The following is a 23,765-nucleotide window of genomic DNA, read 5'->3' on the forward strand; positions in this document are numbered from 1 at the left end:
AAAATAATAAATTACACGGTTGTTTTCAGCGACAGGCCTCAGCCACCATTTAAACTCAACATTCTCCAACCAGGAGTACACAAACTTACATTTACCCATTTTGCCGTCTGTGTCACTACATGTGGAGAGCGCCCGAACCAATCACGTGGATCGAGCATGCCGTTGGTAATATTGAGAGAAAAATAAATATTTATGCTTTTATGGAATCAAACAGTTTGGAAAACGCTTAAACAAAATTTAAGACCTCGTTAAAAACCCAAATAAGACTTTTTAATACCTTTTTAAGGGCCGTAATTTTCTCATAAATTATTAATTAACTTTTAAGACCCCATGGACACCCTGTTAATCTGTTATTAACTATATAAATCTGTATAAATCTGTTATTAATAATTTGAATGCTATTAGATTTAAAGGTGCTGTATGTCAGTTGTTAGCTCTTCTAAAGCATAAAAATACCATAATATGTTTGCAGATATTTAAGAAACATGCTAAGTGAACATTCTTGTTTATCTGAAAAACAATGCTGAAGTCAGTGCTTTGAAAATGTGAGTCACGTGCCGGAACGGTTGTCCTTGTTTTGGTCATTTAACTCTCCTAATGCCAGTTTAGCCAATCGTATTTCAGCACCCCAGGTTGCCTTGGTAGAAAACAGTGTATTTCATTCATTCAGTCAGAAAGGCTCTCAATGTATGCATCCGAAATGTGACCTCCGGTAGACAGTAGCAGACTCCGATTCGGAGTTCCACATGAGGTGGTTATTATTTTCACAAATAATATTAATATTACAAACGTAAACATTTGGTGAGCTGGTTACATTGTAACCCAGTGTCCTAACAACATGCTATGTGAGGAGATTTGAAGTGATAAGCAATGTGTCTGTTTGCACCAGACGAAGCACGACAGAAATTTAAATACAGCTATTCAGAAGCACAGAATAGTGCACTTACTGCACTCCAGCAATATGGTAAGGTTTATAGCCTAATTAATACATATCAAACCTCTTTTACATGTATTAAATGTAGATGCTGAATCACTGATATGTGTTGGTTTGCACTGAGTCACAGCTCTAAAGTTCAATTTCAAGCGGTTTATTTATTTTCAAGATCCGAGGTGAACCATCTGCTGCTGCTTTCAGAAGTATTGCAATAAATGTTATGTAAAATGGCATTCAAACTTAAAGTATTAGCATTTAACACTTAATAAAGCACATGAGGTGTATCTGAGGGGATCGTTGTCAAAGTTTTCTGTTGTTCAGCAGCAAGAAATAAAAGCCGTTTCTAAAATATAAATTTCAGGTCTTGGTTAGAACTTAAACTCCTTAATATGGAAAATAGTTCTTCTATCGTGTGCTGTTGCTTTTAGTTAGAGCACGACTTAAATCAGATTTAAATCAGCCTTTAGGCTTGATAGTCAGGCACGCTCCTGGTTGTCAATCTGGCAACCTGCACTTGCTTTGTTTTCGTGTGTTTTGAACCAGGAGTGCAATACCTAATTCAACCACTGTGTGTCAAACTTACATACTGCACCTTTAATCAGTTAAAAGATGCACTGTAAAACAATTATATCTGCCTTAATGTTTTTAACTTAGTCATTTCAACTTGGATCAGTCAAACTGATTAAAAATATTAAGTTAAACCTTTTAACTTAACAAAATGTAGTTAAAACCTGATTAACTTATTAACATAAATTAAGCAACCTAAACATATTTGTTCTCTTGACTTTTTTGACTTTACAGTGTATGAATATGGTATATGGTGAATATATCTATACCGTTAGAAACAGCTAGATCCAAGTAGTTAAATTCTGAGATTGATTTACTTAATATTCTGGGGCAAAGTTGATGCAGCTCCATACTCCACACAATATGTGAATTAATAAGAAGCATTTAAAACTCTTAAATACTGATGTTAGGACATAAATCTTGTTCTTATTTGTTTCATTTAACTTAAACCAACAAATATCAACCACACACAGTAAAGTTTATTAGTTCAGTTATGTTAAAAGTATGTAATCCAAATGGATGGAAATGTTACATGCATTCCGAATAAATATAGTAAATTGTATTTGTTAGGTCTAAATATTATTTTGAGTAAAGAGTGCATTGATGTATTAGTATTTTTTTTCTTAGAGATTTTAAAAAGGTTTTTGTTGAAGTACTTTTAGCCATGAACCAAACCAACAAGCTATGAAGAGAAGAAAAACATTACATAATTTGATTTGATGCAAATGAGTAAGGCACAATTAAAATCTATAAGTAAATTAGTGTGTACTTAACGGCTTTAATACAGGAAAATGAATGGCAAAATCACATTAAATCAACAGAGAAAAGAGAAACTATATACTTTATACTATATACTTTATAAAGTTGGTTGTATCCGAATTAGAGGTGGTATAGTGGCTCAGTGGTTAGCACTGTCACCTCACAGCAAGAAGAGCGCTGGTTCGAGTCCCGGCTGGGCCAGTTGGAATTTCTGTGTGGAGTTTGCATGTTCTCCCCATGTTCGTGTGGGTTTCCTCCGGGTGCTCTGTTTTCACCATATTCCAAACCCATATGCGGTATAAGTGAATTGCATAACTAAATTGGTCAGAGTGTATGAGTGTGTGAATGTGAGTGTGTATAAAAAACATATGTCTAATTGTTTTTAATGTCTCTCTTGGTCTCACTGTCCATCTACACCTTGTTTCAATTTGGAATTTTTGTCCCAGCCAGGTCTATATATGATAGTAAATGTTATTCATGTATGCCTTATATTTTATTTTTTATGAAACTTCCACAAATATTTTGATCAATGTTGATTGGGTGGGGTGGGTGGTGGGGTTTTGAGTTCCGTTTTGTAGCAAGTTAAATTCATTGTAAGTACTCAAGAGAATTTTGATACATGATATATCTCCTTGTAAAGATTTAGGCAGTACTGTATGCAATGTATGAGGTTTTTTCAATGAAAATGAAAATAAAGAGTTAAAAAATAATAATTAAATAAAGGGGCTAATAATTTTGACCTTAAAAAAAAAAAAACATATGTCGGAATAGTTGCAGGTTTATTCCGCTGTGGCGACCTCTGAAATTAAGACAAAGCTGAAGGAAAATGAATAAACGTATCTGTAATTATAGTGTAGATGATTTCAAAATATGTTGCATATGTATATTTAGTCTTTTTTCATCTATTTGCAACTGCAATGAATGAGGAAAATAACAACAACAACAACAACAATAATAATAATAATGATAATATACTTTAAAGAGGTGCAAATTTTTATGTGTGTTCTATTTGTATTCTAGTTTACACCACCATGTCAGACAGTAATAGTGGTAGGAATGGATTGATTTTAAATAGCTGTATACTACACTGCATGTCTCATTTCCATATCAAAGTAAAAGAAATGTTTTTATTTGCGTGTGTGTGTGTGTGTGTGTGTGTGTGTAAATGCAGACCCCCAGTCATCCTGCAAAAACCAATAACACAGAAAATCTCTTACTAGCCTCTCTTTGGGATACTTCACGACGGTTTTATTTTTTTCAGTGTTTGATTGTTCTTCAGTGATGGTAATTAATCCCTCAGATCCGCTGGCTCCATGTCCACAGGCACTAAAGTTTTTTTTTTTTTGTTTGTTTTGTTTTTTTCAATACAAACAACATTTAACAAGATTATTTCAGCCGTGTAGCAGTTTCTGTTTTCACAGTGGCCTATGAGGCTACAAATTAGGGTCTTGAACATTTTTTTAAACTCTTTTGATTGAAAAGCGTCTGCTAAATGACTAAATGTAAATGATTTGATTTTGATTCTTTCCTTCCTCCATTCCTTAATTTGTTTATTTAATGTGGTGAGAAATATGATCAAATTAACATCATAAAGTCTAAATTATTTGACCTCCTGTAAAATGTATTATTTTCCAAATATTTCACAAGTGCTGTTCAATAAAGAGATATTTTTTGACATATTTTAAAACAAAACTTAGTTTTTAAATTTTAAACGATTTTTTTTTCTCTTTGCCATGATGACAACATATATTATTTTACGGTAATATTTAATAACTACACACTATGAATCATTTATGCATCATAAGTGCACATAAATTGTTTACACATATTGTTTACATGCTTATAGTACAACAAGTAATACAACAAGCATTTATAAATAGTTTGTCTGGCTTTTGCAGCTGGACATTGCTTTACAATGCCATTGATGGGTGAACATTAGCTAGTGGGGGAGTTTCTTTTATCTCTCCAGGTGTGAATTATTCATGACAGTTGTCACTCCCACACATACAGTATTCTGACCCAAAACAGACTTTACAAAATGTAAATCATTCATTCATTTAGTTTCTTTTTGGCTTAGTCCCAGTATTAATCAGGAGTCGCCACAGTGGAATGAACCACCAATTTATCCAGCATCTGTTTAATGCAGCGGATGCCCTTCCAGCCGTAACCTAACACTGGGCAACACTCATACACTCTTGCATTCACACACATACACTACGGTCAATATAGTTTATCCAATTCACCTATACCGCATGTCTTTGGACTGGGGGAAACCGGAGCACCCTGAGGAAACCCACACCAACACAGGGAGAACATGCAAACTCCACACAGAAACGCCAACTGACCCAGCCGGGGCTTGAACCAGCGACCGTTTTGTTGTGAGGCGATCATTCTACCCACTGCTTCACCGTGATGCCCCCAAATGTAAATCATTGTAATGTTTTCTTTGAATGAGAGATCTTATTTAAGCTACATTTTTTCCTCAAACTTACTAATTGCATATAATAAAATGAATAAAAAACAAGCATGCACATCCACCTTTCTCACATTTTATTGTAGCACAGTTTGTGCTGAATATAAAAAATACATGTTGGCCAATGCTGTGTAATTAGTTGAAATAAGCACAAATGTTAGGGCATATCAAAACATCTTAGGGCCCCAAAATCACCCCAGACCCCAGAAGGTTTAGCATTAGCAAATAGCTTATTAATAGTGTTTTTTCTCACTTTAATGGTTCATTTTTCATCACTAAATTATTGCATTGTTTACAAACCAGTTATTTAAGACTTTTTTTAAAGGTCACTCAGAATATACATGCACTTTATTAGGTACACCTCTCCAACTGCTCATTAACACACATTTCTAATTAGCCAATCACATGGCAGCAACTCGATGCATTTAGGCATGTAGACATTTGCAGTTCAAACCGAGCATCAGTTTTGGGAAGAAAGGTAATTTAAGTGACTTTGGCATGGTTGTTGGTACAAGACAGGCTGGTCTGAGTATTTCAGAAACTGCTGATCTACTGGGATTTTCACGCACAACCATCTCTAGAGTTTACAGAGAATGGTTTAAAAAAGAGAAAATATCCAGTGAGCGGCAGTTCTGTGGGCGCAAATTATGCGTGAATGATGCCAGAGGTCATAGGAGAAGGGCCAGACTGGTTTGAGCTGATAGAAAGACAACAGTAACTTAAATAGCCACTTTACAACTGTTACAACTGAGGTACGCAGAAGAGCATCTCTGAACACACAACACATCTGACCTTGAAGCAGATGGGCTACAGCAGTAGAAGACCACACTGGGTGCCACTCCTGTCAGCTAAGAACAGGAAACTTCAGGAAACTGAACAGAGGATCAGGCTGATGATGGTGGTGTTGTGGTATCGGGGACATTTTCTTGGCCCATTAGTATCAATTGAGCATTGTCAATGCTACAGTCTACCTGTGTATTGTTGCTGACCATGTTCATCCCTTGGACCACAGTGTACTCATCTTCTGATGGCTACTTCCAACAGGATAACACACCATGTCATAAAGCGTGAATCATCTCAGACTGGTTTCTTGAACATAACAATGAGTTCACTGTACTCAAATGGCCTCCACAGTCACCAGATCCTCAGTCCAATAGAGCACCTTTGGGATGTGGTGGAACGGGAGATTCACAGCTGACAAATCTGCAGCAACTGCGTGATGCTATCATGTCAATATGGAGCAAAATATCTGAGGAATATTTCCAGTACCTTGTTAAACTATACCATAAATGAGTAAGGAAGTTCTAAAGGCAAAAGGGAGTCCAACCTGGTACTAGTAAGGTGTACCTAATAAAGTGGCCGGTGAGTGAATAAGTAGATTAATAATAAACTATTCACGTTTACATTTATGCATCTTCTTATTCATGCATATAGTAATAGTTACATTGTATGTTAATAAATGCTTTATTAACTCGACTTCATCTAGTTTTATGACCTAATCTAAAGTGAGGACTATTTATGTTTGTAAAAACATTAGCCAATGAAACCTTATTGTAAACTATGACCCATATCTTTTATCATATATATCATATCATATCATATCACATCATTTATTATTCCTTATATTTATCATATGGTATAAAGTCTGTTGTAGTTTTGGATTTATTCTTGTCATTCTCAGGCCAAGGCTGATGCTCCTCAGCACATTGACTGACCTCTGCTTAACCACACATTTATATTTGCATATGGTTTCGCTCAACCTTCTTAATGTCCCGCTGGACTTCACTACACAATTTTCTGCTAATTGCTTTGAGGCAGGTGAGAAATGTGCTCATCAAATCATTAACTCCAGCTCCTCTAATTCAATTTCAAAGTCTTAAATAAAAAAAAAGAAATCTTAGAAGCACGAAACGGCATTTGCCACGCATTTAAAGGTTCCTCAAGCGAAGTTGCACCATGTGACGCGTTTCAAAGTGATGTGAGATTCTGCTGGAGATCAGTTTGAAATAGAAATTGATTTGTTTCCTCTTGGGATTTGATTGGATTGTGCAAAGATGCGCTCTGATGTTATTGGTTAATATTGTTTTCCCCACCCCTGCGGTCTTGATTACATCAGAGGAGGAGAAAGTTATTGCATTTTGATGAAAGGATATGAAACATGTTTTTTCTGTCTTTCTTTCGTTTGGAATTAGATGTGTTGAAAGAATGCTGAGGAATAAAAATACTCTGTATTATAAACGAAAAATAATAAAAATAGAACATAATTAGTTTTGGATTTGAAGTTGTTTAAAAAACCGAAGCATGTCTGATAAATTGTGGAGGCTTATCTTAAGACTTATTTTTAATATGTATGTATTACCAAAAATTCCACATTGTAGTGTTTGGGTTTATTTAGCCCTGTGTTTGAATGAGGCAGCTTTTAGTGTCACATATTAAATTAAATCAGGGTGTCTTACATCCAATCCATATCCGTTTTCAAACAAAAAAAGGAAAACTAAAATTTTTTCAATTTTTTTTTTCATTTGCTTACAAAAAAACGACAAAGAAACAGAGGTTTTGGTTCGATTTCTCTTTTTTTTTTTTGGTTTATTGTAGGAAAATGGATAAACGACTTTAAAATTCCTTATACACATGTTCATTATACAACAAATCTGAGCTTGTGACGTCACCCTCAAAATAATAGTCCTGTACCCAGGCTTTTAATTTGTATTATTTAATTATATACAAACTAAATTTACATATTCTATTATTTGATCAGTTATCAGGCTTATATCTATTGCATATGCATAAATGAAATAAAAGCATAAATTAGCGGTATTATTAGACATTTGTCATTAAAATAAGGCCATTGTTCGCTGCTAAATGTCTTGCTCCTGTGCACATAAAGATGAGCAAAGATAGCCATTTCCGAGCAGAACCTGGTTTGCATGATTGCGTACCAGCAAGGCCTACAGTTGAAGAGTCAGAATTATTAGCCTCCTGTATATTTTGTCCTCAATTTCTGTTTAACGGAGAGAAGATTTTTTTCAGCCCATTTCTAAACATGATAGTTTTAATGACTCATTTCTAATAACTGATTTATTTTATCTTTGCCATGATGACAGTAAATAATATTTGACTAGATATTTTTCAAGACACTTCTATACAGCTTAAAAAGACATTTAAAGGCGTAACTAGGTTAACTAGGCAGGTTAGGGTAATTAGGCAAGTTATTGTATAATGATGGTTTGTTCTGTAGACTATCAAAAATATATATATAGCTTAAAGGGGCTAATAACATTGACCTTAAAATGGGTTTTTAAAAAAATTAAAAACTTGCTTTTACTCTAGCCGAAATAAAACAAATAAAACTTTATCCAGAAGAAAAAATATTATCAGACATACTGTGAAAATGTCCTTGCTCTGACTTCAACTGAATGTATAATAATAATAATAACAATAGTAATAGTAATAATTTAAAAGAGACTAAGCTGAAAAGAAAATGAATGTATAATAATAATAATAATAATAATAATAATAACAACAACAATAATAATATGCCTAAAGTTTGCCACCAAACTTATTGCTGTTGTGCACCTGATGCAGAGCAAAGATAACCATTTCCATGCAGAACTTGGTTTGCATGATTGTTTCAGAGCTACTTTAGGCCTAAATGATGATAATAATAATAATAATAATAATAATAATAATAATAATAATTAATATTGCTTACTTAGTGTTTTTAATTTAGTTTTTAATCAACCCAGGCTCATTCTGAGAACGTAGTCCCGTGGACGTTTCTGGAGGCTGGAAATACGTAGCCGGGGGTACGTACGGCTGCATTTCAGTTTTTTAAGTGAACGCTGCGGGGCGGTGTGACGCCATTCCTTTCGGCGCTTGCCGGCCGGCCGCTCGCCTCCGTGTGGAGAGCTTTCCGCTGCAACCAGTTTGTCCGGTTAGCTCTTCGTGTACTTTGGCGGACTCGAGGCGCAGAGAGGGGCTGACCACGACCACGACGACGACCGGGTTCGCTTCCGGGGAAGAGCGGTTCCAGAAATCAGGTAAAAAAATTCAATTCAAAAAATGAAGCGAACAAGTTCGTCACAGGGTGAGAATGTGGTCAAAATCCGAAAACGTGGTAAAAATCAGACGAGGGCTTTTCTTTTTCTGGACTGCTTTTGTGAATCGTCGTTGGTTGGGTTTAGGGATGGAGGAGGGTGGGTCAGCCGATTGGCCAGTCGCACGGTCAATCATTCTGTCATCCAGGCAGACAGGCGGAAGGTTCGACAGTGGCCTCTAGCGGGTTTACGCGAGAACGGCGCGGGAAAAAGAGCGCACAGCGGCCTCTCGCGGATTCGCAAAAACAAAAACTGCAAAAATACGTACCTCCCGGGACGTATTTCGCGGTCTCCAGAAACGTCCACGGGACTACGTTCTCAGAATGAGCCTGTGTTGTTTTTAATAGTTGTTAGCAGGACCAAAAAAAAAAAAAACACACACACATTGGGCCCTGGGGCTATAACAAAGGGTACCATTAGTTTTTATTTAATTTCCTCCTATTTTAATTTTATATATATATATATATATATATATATATATATAGGACTATTATTTTGAGCATGATTTCAAATTTGGTTGACCAATCAGAGAAAAAGGGCATTTCAGCACCGCCTACATGTGTATGATGAATTTTAAAGGTGTTTATCTATTTTCCTACTCTAAACCTAAAAAACAAAACCTAAAATCAAGTCAAATTTAAATGCATAATTAAATAAAACTTCAAATTTTATTATTTATTGATTGATTTTTCAAAAAATATACTGAATAATAATAATAATAATGTTAATAATAATAATAATAAAATAGGGAAAATAAATTAATAAACAAATAAGTCAAATAATTAAATAAGATGAATGAATGAATGAATGAATGAATGAATGAATGAATGAATGAATGAATAAAATAATTGTCTTTATTAAAAAAAAAAACTAAAATAAAAGCCTGATTAGAAATTTCATTGATGCATTCAATTTAACAAATTCATTGTCAACTTTTCTTTTTCTTTTTCATTTTCTGTATCAAAACACTGTTTATTTTAAGGTAAAATTACATGTTTTTACAGATTTTGGTGTACACTTCTCATTTTCTAGTTACCAAGCAACATCATAAAATTGCTCTTTCTGGTTCTACCTTGACACTTTTGATGTGGAAGTAAAAAACGTGTGATTCTTGCGTTAAACAGTATGATAGTCCTAATGAGAGCTGTGTGAAAGTGCCTTCATGGACATCTGCTTAAAGCATTCTCCAAATTAATATTTGTCATCAAAGTGAAATGAAAAGGACCTATTTGCTTAATGCACTCTCTTAAATTAATCAGTGCACATTATATCAAACAGGAGGTCTTTTCACCGTCTGATCAAATGGATCCAGTCAAGTCTCAGCTTACTCTTTTGAGTATATCCTGCTTTTCTGGCAGATGTAAAAAGTGATTTTTCCATCTTGACTTTTAAATGGTTCAAAGCTAATTTTCAAAAATGCAATAATAATTAGAATTTTGGAAAAAGTCTGAATTGTGAGATGCTAACTTGCAATTGATAATTATTTACAATGGTAGGCATTTCTTGCATAGGCTGGTCTTATGAATAAATTTTCTTGATTTATTTACATAAATATTTTATGCTATATTTCTTGTATCATATATATATATATATATATATATATATATATATATCAATCATACACACTATCAAGATGTGTTTGGTGTGATTTGTTGCTATTTTCAGACCAGCACAACCCTAATTTTCCCATTTTGCACCACGTTGTTTAAATAGTCAATCCGTTTGCGCCACTTTGTGGACTCATGGGTGTTGCAGTCTAGACAGGAGGTGTGTTCAGGCGCAATGTTGGCGCATTGCTATTTTGAGGAACTAAAATAGACTGCGCAGTTGACAAGCTGAAAGCAGGTCTAAAGTCCAGCCCAGTGCGTGTTAGTTGTGCGCCTTAAATGCGTACACATTGTTTAATGCACACAGAATGTACAGCAATAAACAAATCTTTACAATTGAAAAAGAATGAAAGAATTCAGCTTAGTCTCTTATTTATCAGCCTGATAACTGCCAACTATTCATTTATGCAGCGGATGCCCTTCCAGCCCCTACCCAGCACTGGGAAAGAAAAAAGAATCAAAGAAATTTTAAAATAATTTAACTAAGAATAAAACGATTCAAGAGAATGGAGAATGAAAGAATGAATAGAATATATAGAATAGAAATAATAGAAATAAATAGAATAGAAAAATGGATTAATTTTTCACCTAAAGTATGTGCGATAGCTAAATAAAATTATATATTTAGATTTTCCACAGACCTTAAATTCAGGCTATTCAGAGGAATTAAGTCCAACCTTAATAAGGGTTGTTTTCCACAATAGTTTGAATCAATTACAATGTCCAGTTCTGGAATTGATGGGCTCAATACCAAGAATCAATTCCTCAGTCATTGTGAATCTTTTTCAGTAGACTCCAAAAAGAAATGATTCTGAGGCATTAAGAATCAAGAGTCACTTTCAAAGTTTGGAATCAACTCCATCCACTGATCATTGGAATTGTGTCTTGATTCTCAATGCATCAGAATTGATTCAAAATCCCTACTGAAATCTTAACTCAGTTTCACTATTTTAAATGTATTTCTTGCAATACTAAGTCCTCTATAGGTCTCCTCATGAACGTGTCTGCAGCAGTACTCGCTGTCACAGTTTAGCTGCCCCGCGAATGCCGATGGTACTTATGTGAAATGATATTTTGAAAGCGTTGAGGCTCATTGATCTTCTCCAAGTTCAATTCCAATATAAGAGCCCTTACATCCTTCGAAAGCAGACATGGCTGTGATACTAAGACAACGATATGGATGAGTTCTTATGAAATATGAAGAAATGACTCATTCTTTGTCTTGTTGTGTAAACCAGAAAAGAGTGGGCGAAAGGGATACAGGGGGCAGACTCCTGGGACACGGTAGTATCGTGAGGACAGCTAAGAATAACATGGACCAAAATAGCCTTGGACATTTTTTTTTGGCCATACTTAAAAATGCATGAGTTTTCAGCATTGGCAAAATAGCATGTGCAAATAACTTTTGCTACAGACATTTTTTTTCAGAGCTCACTTCTAAAAAAAAATATCCATAATATAACAATTTTCAGAATTTTGTGCTTTTTATTGACATTTTTAATATTCACCTTTATTTGTATAGTGCTTTTACAATGTAGATTGTGTCAAAGCAGCTTCACATAGAAGATCATAGTAAATTGAAACTGTGTCAGTTCAGTTTGCAGAGTTTAAGTTGAGTTCAGTTTAGCTCAGTTCAGTGTTTAATAATCACTACTGAGAGTCCAAACACTGAAGAGCAAATCCATCGATGTGCAGCTCTACAGATCTGCACTGAGACTGCAGCTCTGCACAAGACGTTTGGCCAGCGGAGAAATTAAATTGATCGTGCCCAACTGAGTCTGGTTTCTCTCAAGGTTTTTTTTCTTCACTTCCGCCAATTAGTGAAGTTTTTTTTTTTTTTTTCCTCTCTGCTGTCGCCTCTGGCTAGCATGGTTCGGGATCTATAGAGCTGCGCATCGTTGGATTTGCTCTTCAGTATTTGGACTCTCAGTAGTGATTATTAAACCACACTGAACTGAGCTCAACTGAACTGAACTTAAACACTACAAACTGAATTACACTGTTCCTATTTACTATGACCTTTTATGTGAAGCTGCTTTGACACAATCTACATTGTATAAGCGCTATACAAATAAAGGTGAATTGAATTGAATTGAATCCTGAACCATGCAAGCCAGTGGCGACAGTGGCGTGGAAAAAACTTCACCAATTGGCGAAAGTGAAGAATTAAAAAACCTTGAGAGAAACCAGGTTCAGTTGGGCACAAACATTTCTCCATTGGCCAAACGTGTTGTGCAGAGCTGCAGTCTAGGCGCTTGAGATTATTATTAATAGTTAATATTATTAATAGTTTAGAGAGATATACTGTCTTGTTTGGTGTTGCGTATTATGGTTCAAAAACTTGGTAATAAACTGCCAGTACTGTTTTTCTGTTATATATAGACTTAATTATGTATTACTACTTATACAAAATATTTTATACGTTTAATATTTCCAACTATTTAAATGTGTGTGCGTGCGTGTGTGCGCAGTTTATATGGTACATCTGATTAGTCCATCATCGGTGTGAGTGTAATCAGGGAGATAACTGGAACTAGTGTGTGTGTGAGGTGCATAATGGGATTTGTAGTTCTTATCAGTGGCAGATATGTAGTTCTCCAGCAATCTGCAACTGCTAGATCACTGGTGATTGTGACATCATTAAGCAATTCAAAAGTAAATCAACAATTATGGACTGTTGATTAACATTCTCCATACAATGTATTTTCTGAGATCTTTTCAGAGAATATTTCCATTGTTATTATTTCAACTAACAATTTTTTTAGAAAGTTTTGCAGAACTGTTGATTGTGCACATTTCATCCCCAAATTCACATGTAAATCATTTATGATAATAAATAAGAAATTAGATGATAATAATAATAATAATGATAATAATAATGATGATGATTATTCATTCATTTTTTTTCGCTTAGTCCCTTTATTAATCTGGGGTCGCCACAGCGGAATAAACCGCCAACTTATCTAGCACATGTTTTACACAGCGGATGCCCTTCCAGCCACAACCCATCTCTGGGAAACATCCATTCACACTTTTTCACACACATTACGGTCAATTTTAGCATACCCAATTCACCTGTACCACATGTTTTTGGACTGTGGGGGAAACCAGAGCACTCGGAGGAAACCTACACAAACACGGGGTGAACATACAAACTTCACACAGAAATGCCAACTGACCCAGCCGAGGCTCGAACCAGTGACCTTCTTGCTGTGAGACGAACGTGCTACCCACTGGGACACCGTGTTGCCAATATTAATGTAAATAACAATAATAAAACAAAGCATTTCTCATTAAAAAGAGATAAAATGCAATAACATTTTTCTTAAATCCTGTAAAAAAATGTAACAAACACTTTTTGGCAGCTGCCTTGAAATGCTTTTGTTTGAGTGAGAATCCTGACTACTTTCCGTCTGTCTCAATAATAATTCTCTTTTCTCGCAGGTTAACAGGATTCCAGGTGCCAGCTCCTGTCACAAGCACCGGATCCATTTTTTCCTTGCGTCTTACCAGCGACTTTGCTGTAAGCGCCCATGGATTTAAAATATATTATGAAGGTAAGGAATAACACAACCTCTAATTTTCTCTGCTATTTCTCGTGGGTTTTGAGATTGGAGATGCAAATTGCACACTGTAGCGGTCAATTAAAAGTTTTTTTTCATCACAGAAGTGTTTGACAGCAGGCAGTGGGCGTAAAGCTAGAAAAGTGAAAAGCAATGTATTCATTCCTTAATGCTCTAATAATGACTATAATTAAAAAGAATGAATTGCATTTTTTTCTTAACATTTCCCTCCTAAAATACACTGTAGAAAGTTAGTCAAAGTTTCTACTGTCTGCAGTTTGATTTGGGTAGATCTTTATACGTAAATGACCTTCGTTCAGATTGCCGTTTTGCATGTGAAATGAGAGAAAATGCTTGTTTTTTTTAATGGCTGTTATCTGTCAGGTCCTGTTGTAGATTGCATCCCTCCATGTTTCCGGCCTATTTTAGCTGTTAAGAACTTGAAATGTTGAAATTTTAACACCATGTGAAGGTTAGTTTGATCTCTCAAGGTTATGTATTTCTGAGGTAATTTGCGAACTTGTTTTTGAAGTTGGGAGATTATTGGCCTTGTGGTAGGTTTAAAACTCGGGGCTGTTTAAGGAGCAAGGTTTGCTAGGGATTTACTGGCTTGTTTGATCGGCCATTTTGGATGATTGCTAATTAGTTTTTCAGAGTTTTGAGATCTTAAGTTCTGCAAGGCACTCGTTAGTAGTGGTAAAAAAGATAAGCCAAGGATTGAATGCTATTTTGGATCACAATAAAACAAAGATAGAATATATACAACACAGTCTCATTGTGAACACGTTCTCCGTATACATTTCTGAAGAGCATGAATTATGTAGCCAGAGGTACGGATGCCTGCATTTCGTCTTTCAAATGAAGTCTACAGGGCGGTATGATGCAACTGATGGCTTTTGTTACTTTTTGCGCTATACATGCTGACTGCTTACATCTGTGTGGATAACTTTTCCAGTGGTATCAGTTTGCCCAGTGGCTCCCTGCCTATGTCAGCAGACTAGAGATGCAGAGCAAAAGGAAAAAAATTAAATAAAAAGGTAAATAACAGGGTGAGAATGTGGTAAGATCTGAAAACGTAGTAAAAATCTGCCGTTTTTTTTTTGTTCTGGATTGCTTTTGAAAACCCTATCGGTTGGGTTTAGGGAAGGGGATGCGCAGGGGGGTCATTTGGTCAGTCAGTTAATCAGTCAGTCGACAGCAACCTGGATTTATGCAGGAACAGCAGATGCAAATGGCACTCGTGAGAGAAATTTGAGATCTCAAAAAGCGTACACAGCAGCCTCTGGTGGATTTGTGAAACCAAAAACTGCAAAAAAAAAAAAGTTCCTCCAGAAATGTATTTCGTGCTCTCCAGACATGTATACAGGGGTACGTATCCATAATGAACCTGGGTTTAAAATATACTGTACTACCAATACCAAACAACAATAAAAACAAACGTTAAATTAACATAATAAATGACTAATAATTACCATATTACTGTAATAGAATGGAGTGGAGGTCCAAGTGCACTTCTTTTAAAAAAGGGATGGTCAGAATCAAGAGCAAAACAGTAGCAAATGGGGTAATCCACAAATGTAATTCAGCAGAACAGGCAAAGGCCATGCAGTCAGCAAACAATCAATAATCCATACAAAGCATGGTAAAGCCAAAATAGAAACTAGAAATACTAAGAATTGCACACTATACAGAGATACAAGACTGACTAGCTCTGTGTAATCAGTGCCAATGTTCTGCAGCTGTCTGTAAGTATCCAGATTATTAAACAATTTCAGCTGTGAGATGGAAAGCATGATGGGAAGTGTAGTCCGGGTGAATGGCTGGTGGAGTTTTCATATTGCATTGATCCCCTGGGCTCACCTGAACACTCACTCGTGACCTACTCAAACCTGCAGCTTCTTCATGATGGATGTCCAGTGTTTTTTAGCCTCCAGCACCTAGACTGCAGCTCTGCACAAGTACTTTGGCCTGAGGAGAAATGGTCATGCCCAACTGAGCCTGGTTTTTCTGAATTTTTTGTTTGTTTTTTTCTTTACTTTTTGTCAATTGGTGAAGATTGTTCCTCGCCACTGGCTTGCTTGGTTTGGGACTTGTGGAGCTGCGCATAGGTGCATTTGCTCTTCAGTGTTCGGACTTTCAGCAGTGAAAATTAAACCACACTGAACTGAACTAAACTGAACTTCAACTCAAAGTGGACTGACAGTTCGTTTTACTAGAACTTCTATGTTAAGCTGCTTTGACACAATCTACATTATAGATCTTCACTTTCATCACTCTTCACTTTCGTCAATTGGTGAAGTTTGTTCCTCGCCACTATCGATCGCATCATTGGATTTGCTCTTCAGTGCTTAGAATTTCAGCAGTGAAATTTAAACTACACTGAACTAAAAACTGGACTGAAGCAGTTTCAGTTGACTGAGCTGCTTTAACAATCTACATTGTAAAAGGGCTATAGAAATAAAATGAATTTAATTTAAATAGCTGGAGTGCGCTTGAGTAAGTTAGTCTCCATCTAATACTTGTGACAATTACCCACAATGTTAATTTGGATTTCTTTATCTTTACTATTATTGCTAGTAGAACTAATTCATATGAAACTGAATGCCCCTATGCTTTTGTTTAGCATTACTGATCTCTAAACAGCATTATATTGACTTAAAATTTTACATAAATATTTATGTGAATACAGATATTATGAAATAATTATAATTTCTTTATCTTATCTCTGCAAATTCAATATACAGTACACTCTCAGAAAAATAGGTATAATGTTGTACCAAAAAAGGTACAAACCCTTGTCACTGGGGCAGTACCTTTTAATGGAACAGAATTGTACCATTGCCGTTTGTACCTTTTAAGGACATGATTTGTACCATGGAAAACCAAAATGTACCTTTTGGATTTTTTAAACAAATTTGATCCATGAAGGTACCACTACAGTGACCAGACACTTTGTATTTTAACAGTGTCAAATGTGTTCTTTCAAGAACTATTTAAAGGCATTTTGCTGTATCCAAAATCCGTCAATTTATTTTCGATAAATATAAAACATCAAATAGATTTTTAAACAATGTTTTTAAAGTTTTTTTTTTTGTGTGTCAATGCACTTTTCACAAAAATGTTACAGAAATACATTCTCCCATGTACAATCAAAAAAAAATTTTCCTCCAATTTTCACACAATACCTTTGTAATCACTTAAAGGTCATTTAATATAATTTTAAAATATAACAGAATTGAGCAAAAGTATTGTTGCGAAATATGCATAATGTTTGATAAATTTTACAATACTAAATGTCTGCCTAAACACTTTGCATATCGAGGACTTTTGCCAGCTCATGTGCTTAGTGGAAAGCAAATGCCAATAGGTGCGGATATCAATAATGAAAATGTATATATTAGGAAATCATTACCAAATGTTTATTAAAAATGCCTTGTTTAGTTTACAATACCTATAGCTTTGTTTTACCAGTTGTTTTGTTTTATAGAACTTAATGTTTATGAGTTTCTTTAGGCATATGCTTTTAAATTATGATTCATGTTTTAATATGGAAATTATTCATAAAATCACTTAGCCTTTTCAGTAATATTTATTTTCATAGATATTGTCATAAAGGAGTTGTCCAACACTTATGTACCTTTTGTATGAGAACAATTGTGTACCTTCATTTCAATTGTACCATAAGATACTGAACAGTATCAGGTATTTTCTGTACCTTATAATGTACAACTTGTACAACTTAATGTTCCTTAAGGAACATTATTTGTATCACTGTGTACCTTTTTTTTCTGAGCGTGTACAGTTAAATAAAACTAAATTCAAGATTCAACACAAGCATACAATATACAGCTGATTAGCAATCTCAGAGCTCAAAATCAGATTTGTTTTTAAATGTTTATCTGTTTTTGTTAATCTATATCCTTATGGTAGCAAAAAGAATGGAAGACCAAGTAAGAACAGCTTGTTTTGACTTTGATTGATGCATTGGATTTCCTGCGCATCAAACTTTTGAGATTTTATCTTAAAACTCCCGAGAAAAATTAGATTTCCCATTATATGTACCCTTTAAAAAACGCCAATACTGTCTGTCTCTGGTAAGTCTAGATTTGGATCACTTATTTTAGCCCAAAGAAATGCAATTCACCCAAAAGGGAATCTTTAATATCTGAGCAGATGTTGTGCTGTGACACCAAGTTTATTTCAGCCTCTGGCCGTGATTGGTTTAGTTTGCAAGCGTCTGGGTCATCTACAACCCTCAGTGACTGTCATTTCTCATCCATTTGCCATCTTCCATCACTCTCTCCACCTGTTATCCTCCTGACCTGACCACAGCATGCCGCCCCATCTGCTCCGTCTTTACAGTTTGAATTATTCAGTCCCATTGACCAGCCTGGGCTTTGGCTCATGCTTTTGTGTCTAATGTGCTTCTGAATTATATGGGTTTCGGAATATTAATCCCACAGGTTATTGCACTCCAGAGAGCCTGGGATCCCCTATTGAATTCACAATGACTTTGTCTCATTGTCATTCAGCTCAATAGACTGATGTATGTAATTGAAGTGTTTGAGGCTATTTTGAAGTATGATTTGGAGCAATACATGAAGGCGTTGCTAGATGATTGTTGGGGTGTTTTGGATGGTTGCTCACCATTTCTATCTTTGATATTCGTGAGCACACCCTGGTTAAAAATTTTGGTTATTTTGTAGGGTGTTCTAGTTGGTTGCTAGGGTATATCATATGGTTTATAGGTGATTGCTCCCAGGTCTTTATGATGATACTCAACAGAAGTAATTTGGAAGCCAAATTTCAGTGCTCTATGAATTAATGGTCATTTGTTCCCAATATGGGTCACTGAGTGAAAAGAGCCCACCCTGGTTTCTGTGTTTTTAATGATTTGTATGGTGTTCTAGGTGGTTGCTAGGGTATATCATATGGTTTATAGGCGATTGATATCAGGTCTTTGTGATGATACTCAACCTAACTAATTTAGATGCCAAATTTCAGTGCTCTTTGAATTCATAGTCATTGAAGTGTTTGAGGCTATTTTGAAGTCTTATTTGGAGCAATACATGAAGGCGTTGCTAGATGATTGTTGGGGTGTTTTGGATGGTTGCTTACCATTTCTATCTTTGGGATTTGTGGGTCTCAGCATGAGTTCTCTCTTTTTGTTGCATGGCTAGTAGGGTGTTTTAAGTGGTTGCAATGGTATTGCAATGATATTGAATGGTTAAGTAAATGCTCAGAGATCTCAGTGATGATTTTTAGCTGCAGCTTAATTTGGTCATTAAATTTGGTCATTTTAATTTTCATGGTCTTTGGTTCCCAATAGAGAAAATCGTTTCTGGTTTGTTTTTTTGGGGCAGTTTTGTATGGTTATCTATGTGGTTGCTAGTTTATATTTAATGATTGCTAGCTGGTTGCTTAAGTTTCTTTAATGAAACGTCATGGTCATTAGTGCCCAATATAGGTCACTGAGTGAAGAGCCCACCGTTGTTTCTGTATTTTTGCTATGTTTTTAGGGTGTTTTAGGTGGTTGCTAGGGTATATTGGATGGTTTCTAGGTGACTGCATCCACATTTTTATGATGATACTCAACAGAAGCAATTTGGATACCAAATTTCAGTGTTTTATGAATTCATTGTCATTGGTTCCCAATATGGGTCACTGAGTGAGAAGAGATGACCTTGGTTTTTGTATTTTTGGTATGTTTTGTAGAGTGTTCTAGGTGGTTGCTAGGGTATATTGGATGGTTTCTAGGTGACTGCACCCAGGTCTTTATGATGATACTCAGCAGAAGTAATTTGGATGCCGAATTTCCGTGCTCTATGAATTAATGGTCATTGTTGCCCAATATGGGTCACTAAGTGAGAAGAGCCTACCCTGGTTTCTTTATTTTTGGTATGTATTGGATTGGTATGTATTCTAGATGACTGCACCCTGGTCTTTGATGATGCTCAACAGAAGTCATTTAGATGCCACATTTTAGTGCTCTATGAATTTATGGTCATTGGTGCCCAATATGGGCCACTGAGTGAGAAGAGCTCACCATGGTTTACTTTTTGGTGTGTTTTGTATTGTAGGTGGTTGCTAGGGTATATTAGATGGGTGCTAAGTTATCGTTCTGTAAAGGCCCATCTATTTTTCCTATGACGGAACTAACAGCATGGGTGAAGGTTAAATGCATGTAAGCCTTTTAGCACATGTGAAAAGAAATATTTTTATTCATTAAGATTTATTTTAATTTGTTTCCAACTCCGAATTTTAATCTGACTCCAATTTATAATAATTTTAGATTTATCTAATTCAAGCTGATTACCTTATAGGTTGTGATTCGGTCTAATTTAGATTGATTAACCTAATAAATCCTTATTCTCAAGTAATGGTTCATCATTTACCCAAAGTCGCTTAGAGTCAGTATGCTGGCCAGTTACATCTGCTCACGGACACAACCTCGCCAGTTCCGATTCTTAGCCGATAAGCTAATTTCCTTTAAATAATAATAGGCCGCCCCATGCTTGCACATATTTAAAGAAAAGTTTAATTTAGCTTAGTCAAAGAATATAACTGAAAGCTACTTCCTTTAAGCAATAATTGGCCGCCCCATGCTTGCTCATATTTAAAGGAAGTTGTATTTAGCCCCCTAATTTATATTATACTAAGTCAGTGATTGTCAGAAATCATCAGGTCTCTAATGCTGTGCCCATGCTCCATCCATTGATCCTGAATGTATGACAAATCCTGGTCGTAAGCTGCGGAAACATCAGCCTAAACAATCTACTAGATTTAAATGATTTCAGGAGATATTAGAGTTAAACAAGAATTTTACATTTATTTGTCAGGCAAAGATTTTCTATTCCAATTCACATAATTAAACAAAATAAGCCAATCAAGATTGTACAACATCAATTATTCGAAGATACATTTAAGTTAGAGATTAATACCTAACCGTGTAGAAATACATTGCAGCATATAAGTCCTGATGCAGAGCTCAGAGACTCACAAACTGCAATGGGGTATCCTGCCTACAGAATCCCACAGACACTTCTGCACCCTTTGCCTAAATACTCAAATCATCATAAATTCAAGACAATAAAAGCGTCACCAAGCCTCTTGCCTGGTCATGAGTTGATACAAAGACCATTTCCCTGGAGTGGAGCATCTGGCAAAGATCTTATCAAAGTCAAAACCCAAATTAACTGATATAAGGGAGATTGTAAAATATTACAGTGAAATTAAGACCACTTTACCAATCACACAGAGAGATTTAAAATGACACCAAACATGAATATAAAGCCACAAGATACACCATATTAAAAACTTAAACATTCTGTGTGGAATGTAAGTGAGCTGCTCTGGTGGAGAAGGTAAAGTCCAGGGCAAAGAGGGGGGCTCAGGATGCATGATCGAGACAACCCGAACAACTGGTTTCCTAGCTGATCTTCTTCTCAGATTAGAAAGTTTATTGTTTTAGTGCTTGACCATTTGGTGGTCTTGTCTCGTGTGGAGCTCCTTAACCGTTTTCAGGGTTTAATATTAAGGAGAGATATAGCCATCCTTACAACACGTTTATGAGTTCATAGTTTTTGTGTGCCAGTATGGGTCACTGAGTGAAAAGCTCCTACCACGGGCTCTTTATTGGAATGGTTTCATGCATACAATATGAATCTTTGATTTTCTTGAGGGTCTATGGGTTCCAATATTGGTTATTGATTAATAAATATTAACTCCAGGTCTCCATGTTTTAGCATACTTTGTAGCATGTTATAGCTATTTGCTATGTGGTTCCAAGGGTTTTTTGCATTGTAGCTCGGCGATAGTATTTACTTGGGAATCCATGAGTCCAAAACTGGAATTAATGTATGAAAAAGACTGACCCTGGTCTCTTTGATGTTCTGGAATGTATTGATGGGCAATTAAGCATATAGCTGATAGTTTTTTGGTTGGATATTTTAGATCTAAGGGTCCCACATCGGACCCATCCTGGTTTCTTTCTGGTTTTATTTCTTTGGGAAATAGTTTTGTATGGCATTCTGATCGGTTCATAGGGTATTTTCAAGGGTTCCTAGGTAATTGTGTCCAAGTCTCTATGAAAATATTCAGCGTCTATGGGCCTCAACATGGGTTAAAGAGTAAAAAGAGTCCATTCGGGTCTTTTGTTGTTTTGACAGGATTTGCAGGGTGTACTGGGTATTTTGCATTTAGTGCTTTACTTTATTTTTATGGTACAGTAATGCTTATTTGGGTGTATCAATGACCTCCATGGGCTAAAAAGTGATACGTAAGTGTCTATGATATTTTGTTATTGGTGTTCTACAATAGACGCTCAATGGTTGGTAGCTGACTTACACCAAGTTTTCTTAATATTGGGATATTTGTGACCCAGAATGGGGAGGGAAGTGCACACTTTGCTCTCTATGATGTTCAGGCACAATGTGTAGGACTTTTTAAAGGTCTATGGGCATCAACATGGGTCCACAGACAACATTTTTGTAAAGTTTGTAGGTTGTTCTATATTTTCTCTATCTGTATTTCCAAGAGTTTTGAAACTACTATGTGAATTTGTACATCCAAGCCTTTAGAAAAGAAAAAGCACTTCTCAGCTGGCCCTAAGGTTAAGGGTCATGACTCCAAGCAAGCAGCAATAACAAGGATGTTTGGTTTGTGTCCGATGGTTTTAATGTGCTAGTGATTCAACATTTATGAGAGTGTGATGGACACACACAGGGGGGAAGAAATCTCATTTTGGTTCCTGTCAGTATTCTGTCACGTCGGACCAACCAAAACCATGTTTGACAGTCAGTACGTGCGCTTTGATTAATGTGTCTATCGCCATCCGGTGCGAGTCGGCTCTGAGGGTAGAGTTAGATGCAAAACCACAACCTTTTCTGTCTGCCCTTCAATTGAATGCCAATGACTGTGGAAATACCATATGTCACGATCAACATGCTAATGTTCGGTCATCGTAACATGCATTAACAACCCTCCCTGCAAGGCCATCGGAATGCAATGACAGGCCAAAGCATTGATTCAGGAACGTTTTCCAGGCTCACTAAAGAGCACTCGTTTATGGAAATGCGAGCAAAATGAAAACACAGCAGAAATGGCAGCACTCTTTGTCTTTTCTTGCAACCTTTGAAATTTGCTGCTCATGGCCTATTGCATCGTAATGTCTCTGAAATACATTACGCTTTTTTTGGTGACCCGTGAAATCTGCCTGCCATCGGGTTCCTGGTGGCCTCGTCCCTGTGGAGTCGGTGAAGGTTTTTGGTAGTGTTTGCTGATTGCTTGTATACAAAAGCAGCTCAGTAATTCTGAATGCACAGAGACTCATGACAGGCACCCAGGGAAAGATTGCTGTGTGCTGAAGTGTGTGCTCGGCGTCGCAATATAGACGCTCTGACAAACTTCCATCATCTTCAAGGGCAGCAAAGTCATTAGATGTATAGAGGGATGAATGGCTCATCTCTTGGGATCAGCCTGTGGTAATTACCTCAGCGGTTTGCTCTCAGCACCCGGTCCGGGCATATGAACGTACACTATAATACATGAAAAGAGATATATAAGGTCAGCTGTGTATATTGGGGAAAAAAATGATAATTGATTTCAAAGTCATTCGCCCTTTATATGAACAAATAGGTAGTTCTTTGTGAAACCCTTGGGTTTGATTGAACTAGTATTGCGTATTGAGTTAGTCTTAAGTGGGCAAAAAAAAAAAATAGTGTGACTTTATGCACTGTGAAACGTAATTTAAGTTTACTACAATGG

General features: G+C 36.0%; 1 protein-coding gene across 1 annotated transcript in view; it reads left to right on the forward strand.

Moving 5' to 3' along the window:
• csmd3a (CUB and Sushi multiple domains 3a) overlaps window positions 1–23,765 on the forward strand; it is a 685,206-nt gene that overhangs the window by 85,058 nt on the left and 576,383 nt on the right. Inside the window, exon 3 of the mRNA XM_056474744.1 lies at window positions 13,882–13,994. Coding sequence (XP_056330719.1) covers window positions 13,882–13,994 — 113 coding nt within the window. The remainder of the gene's footprint in view (window positions 1–13,881; window positions 13,995–23,765) is intronic.

Source organism: Danio aesculapii, chromosome 16, assembly GCF_903798145.1.
Source record: "Danio aesculapii chromosome 16, fDanAes4.1, whole genome shotgun sequence".
Lineage (NCBI taxonomy): Eukaryota > Metazoa > Chordata > Actinopteri > Cypriniformes > Danionidae > Danio > Danio aesculapii.